At 44.9% G+C, this 13,777-nt stretch overlaps 1 protein-coding gene across 2 annotated transcripts; it reads left to right on the top strand.

Moving 5' to 3' along the window:
• The first annotated feature begins 735 nt into the window (after nt 1-735).
• On the top strand, nt 736-4,506 carry LOC115073197 (cbp/p300-interacting transactivator 3-like). Of its 2 annotated transcripts, none has more exons than XM_029571443.1 (2): nt 736-957; nt 2,687-4,506. In XM_029571443.1, the coding sequence occupies exon 2, from the start codon at nt 2,695-2,697 to the stop codon at nt 3,316-3,318; it is 624 nt and encodes a 207-aa protein (XP_029427303.1). In that variant the 5' UTR covers nt 736-957; nt 2,687-2,694; the 3' UTR covers nt 3,319-4,506. The 2 variants fall into 2 exon arrangements, with proteins under 2 accessions (XP_029427303.1, XP_029427302.1); XM_029571442.1 differs by having other exon boundaries at nt 737-957; nt 2,679-4,506.
• The last annotated feature ends 9,271 nt before the right edge of the window (nt 4,507-13,777 follow it).

Here is a 13,777-nt window from a genome sequence, read left to right as displayed (position 1 = left end):
GTTTCATACCCCTTTTCCCCAAAATGTTCGGGCTTCTGCTGAACCTGATAAACGTGTGTGTGTGTGTATATATATGTGGGGGGGGTAGTGCCGGCACATGGTGTCACTTTGTGGGGGAAGGGGTGCCCGATTCCAGCTTCTGCAGTAACACATAACCAATCACCTAGGGACGATCTACATAGCACAAAACACGTCAGGGATAATGCACCCTGACAATCTGCGAGTTAATCATAAACAACATGCCCCAGGTTATTGGCACCAAGCCTCAGCCGCCCTTCCAGAAATCTCTCACGCTGGTTGAGGCTCTCTCCCTTGTATTATCTCCCCCCCCCCCCCATATCTCTCTCTCTCTCTCTCTCTCATTCTATGACCCTTGTGAATGTAGCAAGGAAAATAGAATCAGTAAATATTTCCCTGCACACGAAGCTCCTCAAATGCAATGACTGAGCTAAAAAAAACATGAGCTGGCGTAGGTCAGGCGGGAGAGGGGGAGGAGCGCTTTGCTTGCTTCTCCCCCCTCCCCTTCGCAAACTTCTGCTATTGTGTTGCAATTGATAAATCCCTCCTTCTTCGGAACTGTAACAATAACACATGGGCGTGGCTTAAGCATACAGCAGGGCCCCCATTGACTGCCGCGCTCCGATGTTAGCCAATCCTAGGAGAGAGGCTGGGGCCCGGAAGCCCCGCCTCCTTGTCCCTGGGAGCCTGACTAGCTGCATATATACCCAGGCTTGGAAGTGCCCCTCTTCTGCTCTGTTGCCGTGCGTGGGAGTGGGAGGTGTATTCTCTGGATTTGGATCTGACTCTGACTGGGGGCGGATCAGCGGCGTAAGGCTGCAGCCGCACCTCCTTCCTCGGCCCTTGTGCTGTGTCTGCCTTTGGTGTGCGCCTTCCTTACCCAGGTTTGGCTGTGCTGGGGCTGCAGAGAGAGGCGAGCCCTCCTGATTGCTAGTCTGGGTAGGTAACCTCGCTCTCTTTTTACCCTTGTTGTGCTCTCGGATTCTTTGTCAGGTTTGCCTTTTCATTTTGTGGTCCCAGAGATGCATGTTAGTAGACAAAAGAGATGTGAAAACCCCAATGAAGCGGATCCTTTTGTAAGGTGGAGAGGATCTATACAGTTTGCATTCAAGAGTAGCGGGGAAAGTGGTTTGTAGTTGCAGGGTAGCTTGGGGTACCCGGGCTGTGCTGGGCAGTGCTTCGATTAACCTCCTTCCGCCCACCATGAAATTCGGCAGGCCCCCGTCCTGCAAGGAACCCTCCCGTGGCCCCCCTTCTGCTGACTATATTTTAACTGCTTTGTTCTGTCTGGGCTACGAGTCTCGCAAGGACGACAAGGGGTTAAACTTTTTGTTCAAACTGCTGAGCTCTGTAGCTTTGTTTTCAAGGAATGTCTCCTGGGAGCCTCCTGCTGCAGATCTTGGGCAAAGGGGGGGGGGGAGACGGAGAGGCTGCTAATGCCCCCCCCCGCCTCAAAACACACACGCACCTCCAGAATTCTGCTCATCTAACATCCATGATTAATATGCGTTTTGTGATGGATGTCTGACTTACATGTGGAGCTATATATATATATATATATTTATATTATCACTATTTCTGTAAGCAGATCCTTTTGTGCGGATGTTTACTGCCGGCCTGGGCAGAGAGACCTCAGACAACACTCAGTATCTCTCTGCAGATCTATCTCTTTTTTTCTCAACTGCTAAAACGATTTAACGATCTAGGGTGCACAAATATAAATATATATATTTAAATGCCGAAATCGCGCTGTTTTTATTTTCTGGCCTAAGGCATCGATCTAAGTTGATCAGTAAGTGATAACAGTAAAGTGCTGGTTTTTCATTTGCTAGACGGGTAAAGGGGCAACACATTCTTGGCTGCCTTGAAGCATAAGTAACTCTTTAACAGAACTAGGCCTGCAAAAAAAGGCTGGGGCACAGGTTACAGAAAGTTGCTCAACCACCCCCTGGCCTCGAGAAAACAAAAATTAAAGGGAAAAAAAAAAGCGAGAGAGAGAGAAGCCACCCTAAACTTTTCCGAGGCTAATTAAAGCTTAAAACAGGGCATCGTGCCCTTGAACCGCGGTCAGACCGCTTCGGGGATGAAGCCTTGGTTTCAGGGGTGCTCCCCACCCCATGGGTCTTTGATATGCAGGTGGCAGTAGCTGGCCTGCCCCCCCCCCCCCCCCCTTGCAGGATTGTTCCCGGATGCTGTGAGCTGATATCTTTCTCTGCTGTTCGCCTGTGCCCGCCTTTGTTTACCAGCGCTTTGAGATTAAGTGACACTTTCAGTTTCGGATGTATTTATAACCAGAGCTGTCAGCTCGGGGCCCGCCGCCGAAAAACGGAGGGGGGAAAGGCAGATCAGCGAGGCCTGACTGCCCTAGACTTTTCTCTTTATCAAAGTTTCTGATCCCCCCCCCATGTCCCCTACCCTAATCTTTCTCAGCCACACTCTCTTGAGTTTGGGGTTTCAAGATCCGGCGCAGGGATGATGGTGGGGGAGAGAAGTTGTAATGGAAGGCGATAGGTTGTCACTTTTTTTTTTTTTTTTTTTTGGGGGGGGGGGGGGTGGAGGGAAGAGGAGGCTGTAATGTGGCACTGTGTAGCCCTTGCCTTGGATTTTCTCTCACTTTGCACTCTTTTTCCTCCCCCCTTTTTTTTTTTTTGCACTGGCAGTGGAGCAGTACCAACCATGGCGGACCATCTGATGCTTTCCATGGGCCACAGAGTGAACGGACTGCAGAACTATCGCATGGACCTGAACGGACTGCAAGGCCCCCCTCAGCATGCACCACATGCGGTGCGTCCCCTGCCGGGCAATCCGCTGGCGCAGTATGGGGCCCCTGGCATGGAGGGTAGCTTGAGATTCAGACCAGGCATGACCGGACAGCTGACCCACCCACCCGCACCCATGATGTACAATAACCCTGGACAGCAGCAGCCGCCGCCGCCACAGTACATGGGACCGGTGGGCTCCCAGCAGCTCATGGCCAGCATGCACCTGCAGAAACTGAACACACAGTACCAGGGCCACCCGCTGCTGACCATGAGCAATGGGCCCTTGGGGGCTGGGGCGCAGCAGTACAGAGTGGGGCCCAGTCCCCAGCACCCGGGCATGCAGCATCTGCCCGGCCCGGCCCTGCCGCTCAACATGATGGACACGGACCTGGTGGATGAGGAGGTGCTGACGGCTCTGGTCCTGGAGCTGGGGCTGGACCGGGTTCAGGAGCTGCCAGAGCTCTTCCTGGGACAGAATGAGTTTGACTTTATTTCGGACTTTGTCAGCAAACAGCAGCCCAGCACGGTGAGCTGCTGAAGCCCACGTGGCCCGGACCTTGGATTTGCCCTCTTGGGCGGAGATGCACCAGCTGTATTTTCAAAGGAGGTGCATGAGCTGCAGCCTGCAGGCACTTTGGAGCCAGGGATCTGCGGGGGGGGGGAGAAGTAGTCCAAGCCTTCCCTTCCCCAGGATGGTGAGGGGGGAGGGGAAGCTGCAGTACCATTCTCTTCCAGCCAGAGGCACTGCTCCTATTTGCCCAGGAGGGCAAAAACATTTGGAGTCACCTCTGGACTTATCAGACATCCTGAAATAATTTTCCTGCCTGGGCCTGAGACTGGCACAGATGTGATGGTGGAGATGAATATCTGCTTTCTTTTGTGACCTTTTTCTGGTATCTGATTCTGATGCGTTAACCAAGGTGACCCATGTCCGCTTATGAGGGGAAGTGGGGTGGGAGAGACAAAGCCAGTGTCCCTATAATAAGGTGAGGGCCCCTGAAAGAGGACTATCATCTTGTGAGTGATATTGGGTTAGGTTGTAATGAGATCCCATTAAGCCACAGATTTTGTTTTGAGGGCTGGGCGAAAAGGCAGTGGAGCTCCTGTTATTCCAAGGCTATATAAATATATATATTTTTTGTACCTCTATTTCCTTCCTTTAAAATGTTTAGTGCTGGAAATTTTGTAGCGCACTGCCTCTGCATAGGGGATGGGGGCGGAGAGAGAGAGGGACTTTTGTCTTTTAAACCTTTCAGAATCTGCGTTCGCAAATTGCGATAGAATAATCTGATTCAAAGCTGTATCTGAAACCTTTGCCTGAAGCATTAGACCTTCAGTCTCAATTGCTCATTTAAAAAAAAACAAAAAACCCTTTCCTCCCCTTTTTGAAACCAAATACATTGTACAGCCTTGGTTTAATCTTATTTATTTTTCTAATTATTTATTTTTGGGGGGGAGAAATTGCATTTTAATTTGCTTGTGAGCCTATCCGATGTAGGAGGCAGTCTGCTGCTTTTTGAGACAGATGTTGGCATAGCTTAAAGCAAACTTGCCTGGCTTTGGGGAGGGGGGTTAATGGCAGCATGACCGTGGTGGTGTTTAGGACCCAGTCTGCGCTCAGTCCTTTTTTTTTTCGTTGATGTGATCAAAGGTGATTTGACTTCTAATTACTTTATTTGCGAAAGGTTAAACTAGAGAGCTGGCGTGAGTCGGCTCTGGGGGTTAAAAAAAAATAAAAAATCTCACGGCTGCTGGTCCGCTCCTGACCCCTGCTGGTCCTGTAAGCACATGGCAGCTCCTCGTTGTTGACCGATGAAGGAGTGTGTACTGCTGATTCTTTTTTCCGAATAAAAGCTAAAACATCTATTTAAAAAAAAAATCTGCTTAAGTGTGAACTTTTTTGTGTATTTACAAGACTTTCAATACGCATTGTGCTGAAACCTTGCTGAATCCTCTCTTGCATGCTTGACTATGTAGACTAATGCAAAACGGCCAGCTTTGAGACCAGATCTAAAACCATTTTGTGCCTGTGGCTAAAATTCCTTCCTGAATGGGCCCTTATGTGACCGTGGTTTTGTTTTGGTTTTCTTTTTCTTCCCTGTAGGCACAAATGCAGCCCTCCTGTGAATAGTTAGTCTGTGCAGTGACACGATAATGGACAGTCTCTGGTGCACATTTTCAGCAGATGTTACAAATGAGTCTCTCCAGGCATTTCAATAACAAAGCCAGAAATGGCAGGGGGAGGGGAAATAACCCTTATATTCTGCCCGTTGAACACCATTTCAGTAACTGAGTCCTTTTTGGTAATGGTTGTAAGAACTGCTTGAGAGTAGTGGAGGGGAACTTTGGATTTCTGGGGTTTTTTTTGTTTTAGCTTGTGGAGAAGGGTTATGGCCTTTTACAGGACAATCTTAATAGAAAGTAGAGCCCGAGGCAGGGCTGCCTTTACTACTGAGACGGTTCAGACAAAAATCATCCTGAACTACCTGTCTTGGGGGACTTTCAACAAAAGTGAGAGCTTGCAGTCAAGGGCAACAGCCCACGTGTGCAGAAGTGTATTATCAAAGGAAGCCGTGCACTTCTGTGCAAGCTTTGCACCTCAAAGACCTGAACAGCTTAGAGGGAAGAACAAGAAAACATATACCCTGCTCAAATGTTTTTCTTGAATTTTATAAAAGCATAATATATAACCCACAATAACACAACGATGCAAGAGACATACCTTGCTGAAAATAAACAAGGTGAGGGCATGTACGTAACCCAAGGGAGGTCCATACAATCAACAATATGAGAGGGATGAGGTGAAAAAAATATTCCAATGGCTTCCATACCTCTACTCACTTTGTCAGTTAAACTTAATGGCAACAGCTTATTCATATTTATGTAAACTAAATTTCACCAAAATGTTTTAAGTAAATCACTATTATTCCAGTTGGATAGGATCATTTTAAGTGCATCAGCCAATAAACAGTCTAACAATTTATTTTCTTTGGTGGAATGGAAATCAGAAAGGCTAGTGCCCTAACCAAAACAATACAATATATATGAGAGGGCAGTACAGGTCTAAAATCTGTTATAATCCATACTGAATTCCAAAAAACATGAACTAAAGGAAAAATTAAAGTAGGTGAGAAAGATGCATTAGATGTGTCCCAGGACCAACAGTGATGTGTAGGTAATAAACCTGCCCTAAATTTCCAGGATGTCCATATTGCTTGATGCTTGACAAAGAATGACTGAGTGATACTGGAAGAGTGAGAGATCCATGGATTCTTTGATTCATAACTTTTTTCATAAACTTTCCAAATAACACAATAATACCTTGTACCAGCAATATTAACTGATACAATAAGTAACAAAGTAAACAGAAAAAAAAAGAAATGTAATTATACACATTACTCTAAGAAAAAAGGGGGAGACCAAGAAGGAAAGAGCAGAATAAAAGAAAGTAGTAAAATTATGGCAGAATAGTGATAAAAGCACTTCCCGACATCTAAACTATTGGCTGATCTTATGAAGAGTGAATTTTAGGCATGTGAATCCAGGAATAAATGCAATTAAGGTTAATTATATTTTTTTAAACATTTTAAATGTTTCACAAGGCATTTGCATGGATAACATAAAATATACTGTGTACCTAATGACAAGACATCAGATCTCATGGAGAAACTTTCTTATGCTCTTGAGTAAGTCTAGTGACGTCAGGGTAGATCCCCCATTTTTTTGACCATAATAAAGAAGCAACCTATTACGAAAAAAAATCTTGAGGACAGTATTCCTATCAACAAAGTCCCTCTCTTTGAGATCTCTCTTGTGACTGTTCCAAAATATCAGTCAGGTTCAAGGGTGAACTGGAATCAATGGATAATTTCAATCTACTTTTGCATCAGTTCTGAAAGCCAAGGATTCTGCAGCCCAGGAAGGGTAGAAAATGTTGGCCATTTAATTTTCCAATATTGGTTAGAGGCAAGATGACTTAGTGGGCCAACTTTTTGATATAAACAAGCCAATTTAGGAAACCATCCAAAGATCAAAGGCAAATACAGTTTTGAAATTGTAACCAATGATGATATTGTGAAGCAGGTAAACTATATTGGAAAATGAGGGAAGTGAATGGAAATGGTTTGTAGCCATGAGTGGTTGCAAAAAAACAACTTATACCCACCAACTAACCTCTAGGAATCAGTGCATGTGGAGACTGTGTATATTATTTATTTATATTTGATATCATTCTTTTAATCCAAAAAATCATCAAAGTGTACATCCTAAAAGCTGAAGGAGCTATGGGTCTTATAGAAATAGTTTATTGCATTTAATGTCTTTTTTTCCATTATAAAATCAGAACTGTTTACATACTGTCAGATACTGTTATAGGTAAGCAAACATATTTATCCCAAACACTCAAAGTGCTGAATTATGAAAGTAAACAACTGCTAAAAGATCTCTGTCCTTAAACTGGGACAATTGTTCTGAAGAACAGAAAAACTGAAGGAGATTCCACCAGCACATGTAGGATAGGAACCAAATAGAGTTGGACCAGTAAACAAAGGAAACCAAATACAGCAAATCTAGCAGCAATAGATCAGCTTCAACATCCACACCTACCCTGGAATGGCTAACAAGAGATCTTAAACCGAAAGATGAAAGTGTGATCGTTGCAGCATAAGATCTTGGACTACAGACAAGATGGAGCGGAAACTGGCCAGAAAACACAATTGAAAATCTACCGACAATATATAAAAACTTGTAAGTAAATAAATAAACTGAAGCCATTTTCCCATTTCGTTGCTGGGTGGGCCATGCTGATGTCAGAAAACCCGTGCATAGGCTTAAAAAGATGGCGTGGTTCATCCATTTGAAACTCTGCAAACCCTATGAAAGCACGGTACCAGAACAAACACTGGTCTCATGACCTTGAGTGAAGAACAGAGAATGAAGGTGTTATGATCACCTGGCATATTCGCATGCCAACTAATAATAATAATAAAAAATTTAAAAAAAAGCTCAATGTTAGAAAACCGGCAATTGTGGCAAAGGAGAAAAGCACAAGAGTAAGCATTTGCTATTAAAAGCATCAGTACCAAATGACTATTCTACTTACGGAGAGAGAGAGAGAAGATCATCAAGCAAGAAGGCTTGGACCTATTACTTGGGATCCGGCCGGGCACTTGTGACCTGGCTTGGCCACTGCTGAAGACAGGAGGTTGGGCTTGGAGGACCTTTGGGCTGACCCAGTATGGCAACTGCTCATGTATGTACTTACCGAGAGACACAATTAAAGGCCAAGAAAGCATGACAGAAAATTTAGAAATAGTCCCAGTTAGCTTGGGTGCCACTGGTCTGCAGAGCTTGCTATGATGCCTTCATCTACGGTCTCCTCCAGAAGGAGGCTGTCTCTGGTACAATGCAGGCATGAAGTAAGAGTGTCAGCAGTAAATCTGAGAGAGTGAGATGATAACCAGCATGCCCTGGCTTAAGAGTGAGATGCTAGCCGGTATGGTGGAGGGGGAGGGCCGAAGAAGTCACTTGCCTCATTTTTTTGACTCATCCACAATATAATAGAAAACCTGGACCTCCATGCAAGAGTCCGGAACAACTGCCCGCACTGGCCCCCTCCTTTCTGCTCCAGTGATTATTGTCGTAGACATGAGCAATAAGCATGCATCAAATCATTGTTTATCTATGACATGCTATTTAGAGAGCTAAACAATCAATTAAGCAATAATCAGATACAATGGGTCAAACAAGGCAAGTATCATAACAGTACACTGGCTTTCAAACTATGTGGTCCCTGTGGAAGGGAAGTTACAGTGTAGAGAAGGCGAAAGGCTAAAATAGATGAGAGACAATGAGGAGAATTGCTTACTACTGGCTTTGACCAATTGTGGGGAGGGTGCAGCAGTTTCAAATTGGGGTTTCCAAATGTACAGTGCATTCAGAACGTATTCGGACCCCTTCGCTTTTTCCACATTTGGTTAAGTTACAGCCTTATTCTGAAATGAATAATATGCATTTTTCTCTCCTCAATTTACATACAATAGCCCTAAATGATAAATTAAAAGCAGGTTTGTAGAAATTTGTGCAAATTAATTAAAAACAAATATCACATTTACATAAGTATTCAGACGCTTTAACTTTAAGGCATCTTTTGCAATGATTACAGCCTCAAGTCTTGCTACAATCTTGGCACACCTGGATTTGGGGATTTTCTCCCATTCTCTGCAGTTCCTCTCAACCTCTGTCAGGTTGGATGGGGAGCATCGAAGCACAGCTGTTTTCAGGTCTCCCCAGAGATGCTCGATCAGGTTCAAGTCCAGACTTTGGCTGGGTCACTCAAGGACATTCACAGACTTGTGCCGAAGCTGCTCCTGCATTGCCTTGGCTGTGAGCTTAGGGTCATTGTCCTGTTGGAAGGTGAATCGTCGCCCCAGTCTAAGATCCAGAGAGATATAGATCAGGTTTTCATTAAGGATCTCTCTGTACATCATCTTTCCCTCGATCCTGACTTGTCTCCCAGTTTCTGCAGCTGACAAACATCCCCCTTAGTATGGCGCTGCCTCCACCATGCTTCACCGTAGGGATCGTGTTTGCTAGATGATGAGCAGTGCTTGGTTTCTTCCAGACATGGCGCTTGGCATTCAGGCCAAAGAGTTCAGTCTTGGTTTCATCAGACCAGAGAATCTTGTTTCTCATGCTCTCTTTGCTTTTTTTTGGCAAACTCCAAGTGGGCTGTCATGTGCCTTTTACTGAGGAGTGGCTTCCGTCTGACCACTCTACCATAAAGGCCTGATGGAGTGCTGTCAGACTGACCATCAGGTTCTTGGACAGTTTCCTGACCGTTCTCCCTCAAATGCTCATTTTGGGCAGGCTGCCAGCTCTAGAAAGAGTCTTGGTGGTTCCAAATTTCTTCCATTTAACAATGATGTAGGTCCCTGTATTCTTCAGGACCTTCAATGTTGCATCAATTTTTTTGTACCTTCCCCAGCTCTGTGCCTTGACACAATCCTGTCCCGGAGGTCTACACACAATTCCTTTGACTTTATGGTTTTGATTTTTCTCTGATATGCACTGTCAATTGCAATACCTTATAGAAACAGCTGTGTGCCTTCCCAAATCATGTCCAATCAGTTGAATTTACCATAGGTGGACTCCAGTTAAGTTGGAGAAACAACTCAAGGATGATCAATGAAAACAGGATGCCCTGAGCTCAATTTTGAGTGTCATAGCAAAGGGTCTGAATACTTATGTAAATGTGATATTTCAGCTTTTGTGTTAATTAATTTGCACAAATTTCTACAATTTTCTGCTTTCATTTTGTCATTCTGGGGTATTGTGTGTAGACTGAATACGGAAACAAATGCATGTTACCCATTTAGAATAAGGTTGAAATGTAATAAAATTTGGAACAAATGAAGGGGTCTGAATAATTTCTGAATGCACTGTATGGCTTGTTGGGGTTCAGCTTAATGGTTAGCACCAAATGCTGCCTCAAACAGCCAGGTTTTTACCAGTTTTCTGGGGCCAGTCTGATTTGAGGGTATTTTTTTTTTTTTAACTTTAGCTGTTGGAGTTTTGCAATTCTGTGTTTGTAATGTGACTTCTGTACCTGGAGCTGTAGAAGAAAAGATGGTTAAAGGCAGTCATGGGAAAGATGGACAGTCTGGAGTTTTATTGCAGGACCCCATGAAGAAGGATAAGAATGGGTGAGGTGAGACAGGCCAAAGGTGCGAAGAAGAGAATAGTGCAAGGAATTTGCGGCAGTAGGGAGAAAAGAGACATGGGACTAAGCTTCTCCGGAAATGTGGATTTTAGGTGGAGCTGAGGCGCATTACGAAGAGGGGAGGAGTCAGCACTGACTCAGGCAAAAGTGTCACCTGCCACCGTGCTGTGGCTTTGAGTCAGAACTGACAGAGGGGAGCACGCTTCTTTCTAGCACCAGGTTGGGCCCGCCCACTTAAAGGTGTAGGGAGGGGACCGGAGGTGATTGTTTGAGTGCTCCAAATGCCGCCGACGCTCTACGCCTTTAAGCGGGCGGGCCCAACAGGACGCAAACGCTCGGGCTCGAGCAGTACTTCCAGGAAAGTGCCGAGGGGGTAGAGGAAACTGCGCGGGTGTTTTTTTTTTAGCACCGCGCACTTTATGCAGATTTTCAAAGAAAAAAAAAAAAGCACCCGCCTTATTTCCCCTTTGACAATTCACAGATGCAAATTGCATGCGTTTAAAAGCATTCGGGTGATTTGTATCTGTGGGGAGGGGAGCGCAGGGCAGGACAGGGTTCGTCTAAATAGGTTTTCTTCCTCCAACTAAACCCGCCCCCAGGGACGCCTCTTCCAATGCGCATTTAGCATTCTCCCCTATTTGTTCCTCCAGGGGAAAAAGGTAAATCTGCCAGGCGCTTTCAGCAGTATTGGAGGAGGGAAATATTTTGTTAAGGTGAAAGCTTGACAACTGCCTTCCCCCTGACTTGCGAGGCAGCAGGTCAGTTTTATATTCCACCCTGGAGGGACGGGGGGGTGCACATGACAGTACCTCCGCATTTGAAGGCCCTAAAAGAGGGTCCTAAACCGAACAACTACAGGAATGAAAAGCAGGCTAATTTTTTCTTTTTTAAATAATATTTTTAGTAATCCAGTCTGCGTCAGAATCACAATACACAGCTTAAACAATTTCCACCACAAAAATCCCTAAGGGTAAACTTTCAGATCTTATAAAATACAGCAACTTTAAAGATTACTGGCTCAGCTTCTCTATTTTTTTTTTACTTGTAATTATCCAATTTCTCTCTTCGCTCCAAATTCATCCCTCCATTCATCACAATAGTACATTATCTTTTGACATTATACAATAACTCAGCTATATTTTGCATTATTAAATCTATTCCATAGTTCTACATGTTCGTTTTTTTCTAAGCAATATGCAATCTGTTCACAGCTTAATATTGCTTCATGTTAGACTCCCAAATTTGATATTCTAGGAGTATTTTCTGTTATACATGCTGAAAGAATATATATATATATATATATTTATTTATTTATTTATTTTTTTTTTTGCTGTAACAATACAAAAAAATCTTTTCATTCCTTATTGAATTTCACTGGAAGGTTCTTAGAAATATTGACTAACTTGAGTCAGCTTTTATCAAACTTGTCTACAGACTTCTCAGATCCCAGGTGAACAAAGTGTGTTAGACTCCCAATTAGCTGTCATTGCCAGTCTCCACTGGGTACAAATTCTTAACAGTTTACACAACTTATTTTTTTTTTATTTTTAAATCCCTGCAACTTAATTTTTAAAACTCTCCATCAGTATCCAGTATCCCCTGAAGCGGGCTCTGTTTTTTATGCCATTGCTGTGCTCATTCATTGGAAATATCAAATCAGCTTAACGGTGAGGCATTTCACCTCTGCTAAAATCATAAAGTGGGCAAGGCTGTAACACTTGCCAGGGCATCTCGGGCTGAAAATACCTCATTGTCTACACTCGGATGCATAAATCTGCACTTAAAATGAAAGGATAAGCATGCGCTGAAGACATCAGTATGGTTTGGTCAGGAAAACTTACCTACTTGCCATGGATAACACAGTAGTGATTGCAGAAAAAGACCGCATGGTCCATCTGGTCTGCCCAGCAAGCCTCTTATGGTAGTAACTGCTGCTCCATGCAGGATTCCCCCAGACAGGCCCGGATTTATGCATGGGCAACATAGGCAAGGGCTTAAGGCCACACATTTATTTTAGGACCTAAGGACCTGTGCTTGTTTCTCCCCCCTTCCCCTTGCCTAGGGCTGGATGGCATTTCAAAGGGGTTCCACAGTGGCACTTTGGCCACCCCCCAGGGCTCCCATAATCTCTGCTGTCCGGGATGGGGGGGGGGGGCAGTGAAGACCACCTCCAGCTCTCCTGGGTGCCAAAATCTTAAATCAGGCTCTGGATAGAAATCCCTGTTGTCCAATAATTACCTTTAACCATGACTGGTAGCCAATATGCAAAAGTATGAGGGATCCTCATCCATTAAAAGAAAGCAAGCAAAAGGAATTCCCCCCACCCTTATTATTAATTTTTTTTTGTTAGGCCATAAGTCTGTGACTCAGAAAATATCGGGTTTTTTTCCTGATTTCTTGCTTTTTGCTGCCAATTAGGGTTCTATAAAACACAAATATAGTTTTTACAAGATTTCCATCTAATCCATTCAGCACAGTCCCCTTCACCCTTGCATCTTAGAGTGTTTGCTCCTGGCCAGGGTTTAAGGTGACTGGACTGTAGAGGATCATTCCCTAGCGTAGTCCAGAGGGAAACGGGAGGACCCTGAAACTGTTACACCTGGGGAGGGGCTGCTACTAAAGGAATCACGGCTCACGTCTGTCCCGCCTGATCTCCCTGCACCACGGCTGTCGGTAGGGTCCGTGCGGAGGAGCGGAGCCGTTTGACCTCGCCTAGGAGGCGCCAGGGCCTGGGATATCAAGCGCCACTGGCGCACCGCCGAAGCCACGCGCGCCAAAGGGGCGCGCCCCTGGAGAAGGATTTGCCTGCGATCGTTGGACACGGGAAGGAAGAGGAAGGGAAAGGCTTGCCCTTCCATGTCTAGGCCGGCAAGAGGGCCTTTGAATGCTCTTTTACAGCATCTCAGTGTTTCTGCCTTGGGTTATCTTAGCATGGAGGCAGTTGAAATCTCCCTCAGCCCCGACACGCAGTCTCCCCTACCACCACCACCACCACCACAATCCATCAGGAATGGGGATAGGGACTCCATGTTTGATGATCTGGGCGGGGGGGGGGGGGGGTACCCCTGGTGGAGGCAATACCTGCTGATATGCAAATTAGCTCAGTTGAAGAATTCAGGGAGAGGTGCATCCCTGGAAATTGGTGTGGCAGGTCAAGGAGACTTAACATCTGGTGGATTTTTAGATTACTGACATACATGAAAGCTCCTGGCGTTTAAAAAAACCCTTTGTGTTGGCGCAAAAGTGAGATATCCAGGCATCATACTAAAGCGAATAT

This window comes from Rhinatrema bivittatum, chromosome 11 (genome assembly GCF_901001135.1).
Source record: "Rhinatrema bivittatum chromosome 11, aRhiBiv1.1, whole genome shotgun sequence".
NCBI classification, from domain to species: Eukaryota; Metazoa; Chordata; class Amphibia; order Gymnophiona; family Rhinatrematidae; genus Rhinatrema; species Rhinatrema bivittatum.
Note: the sequence above shows the minus strand (reverse complement) of the source record. Positions and strands in the feature narration are given on the sequence as shown.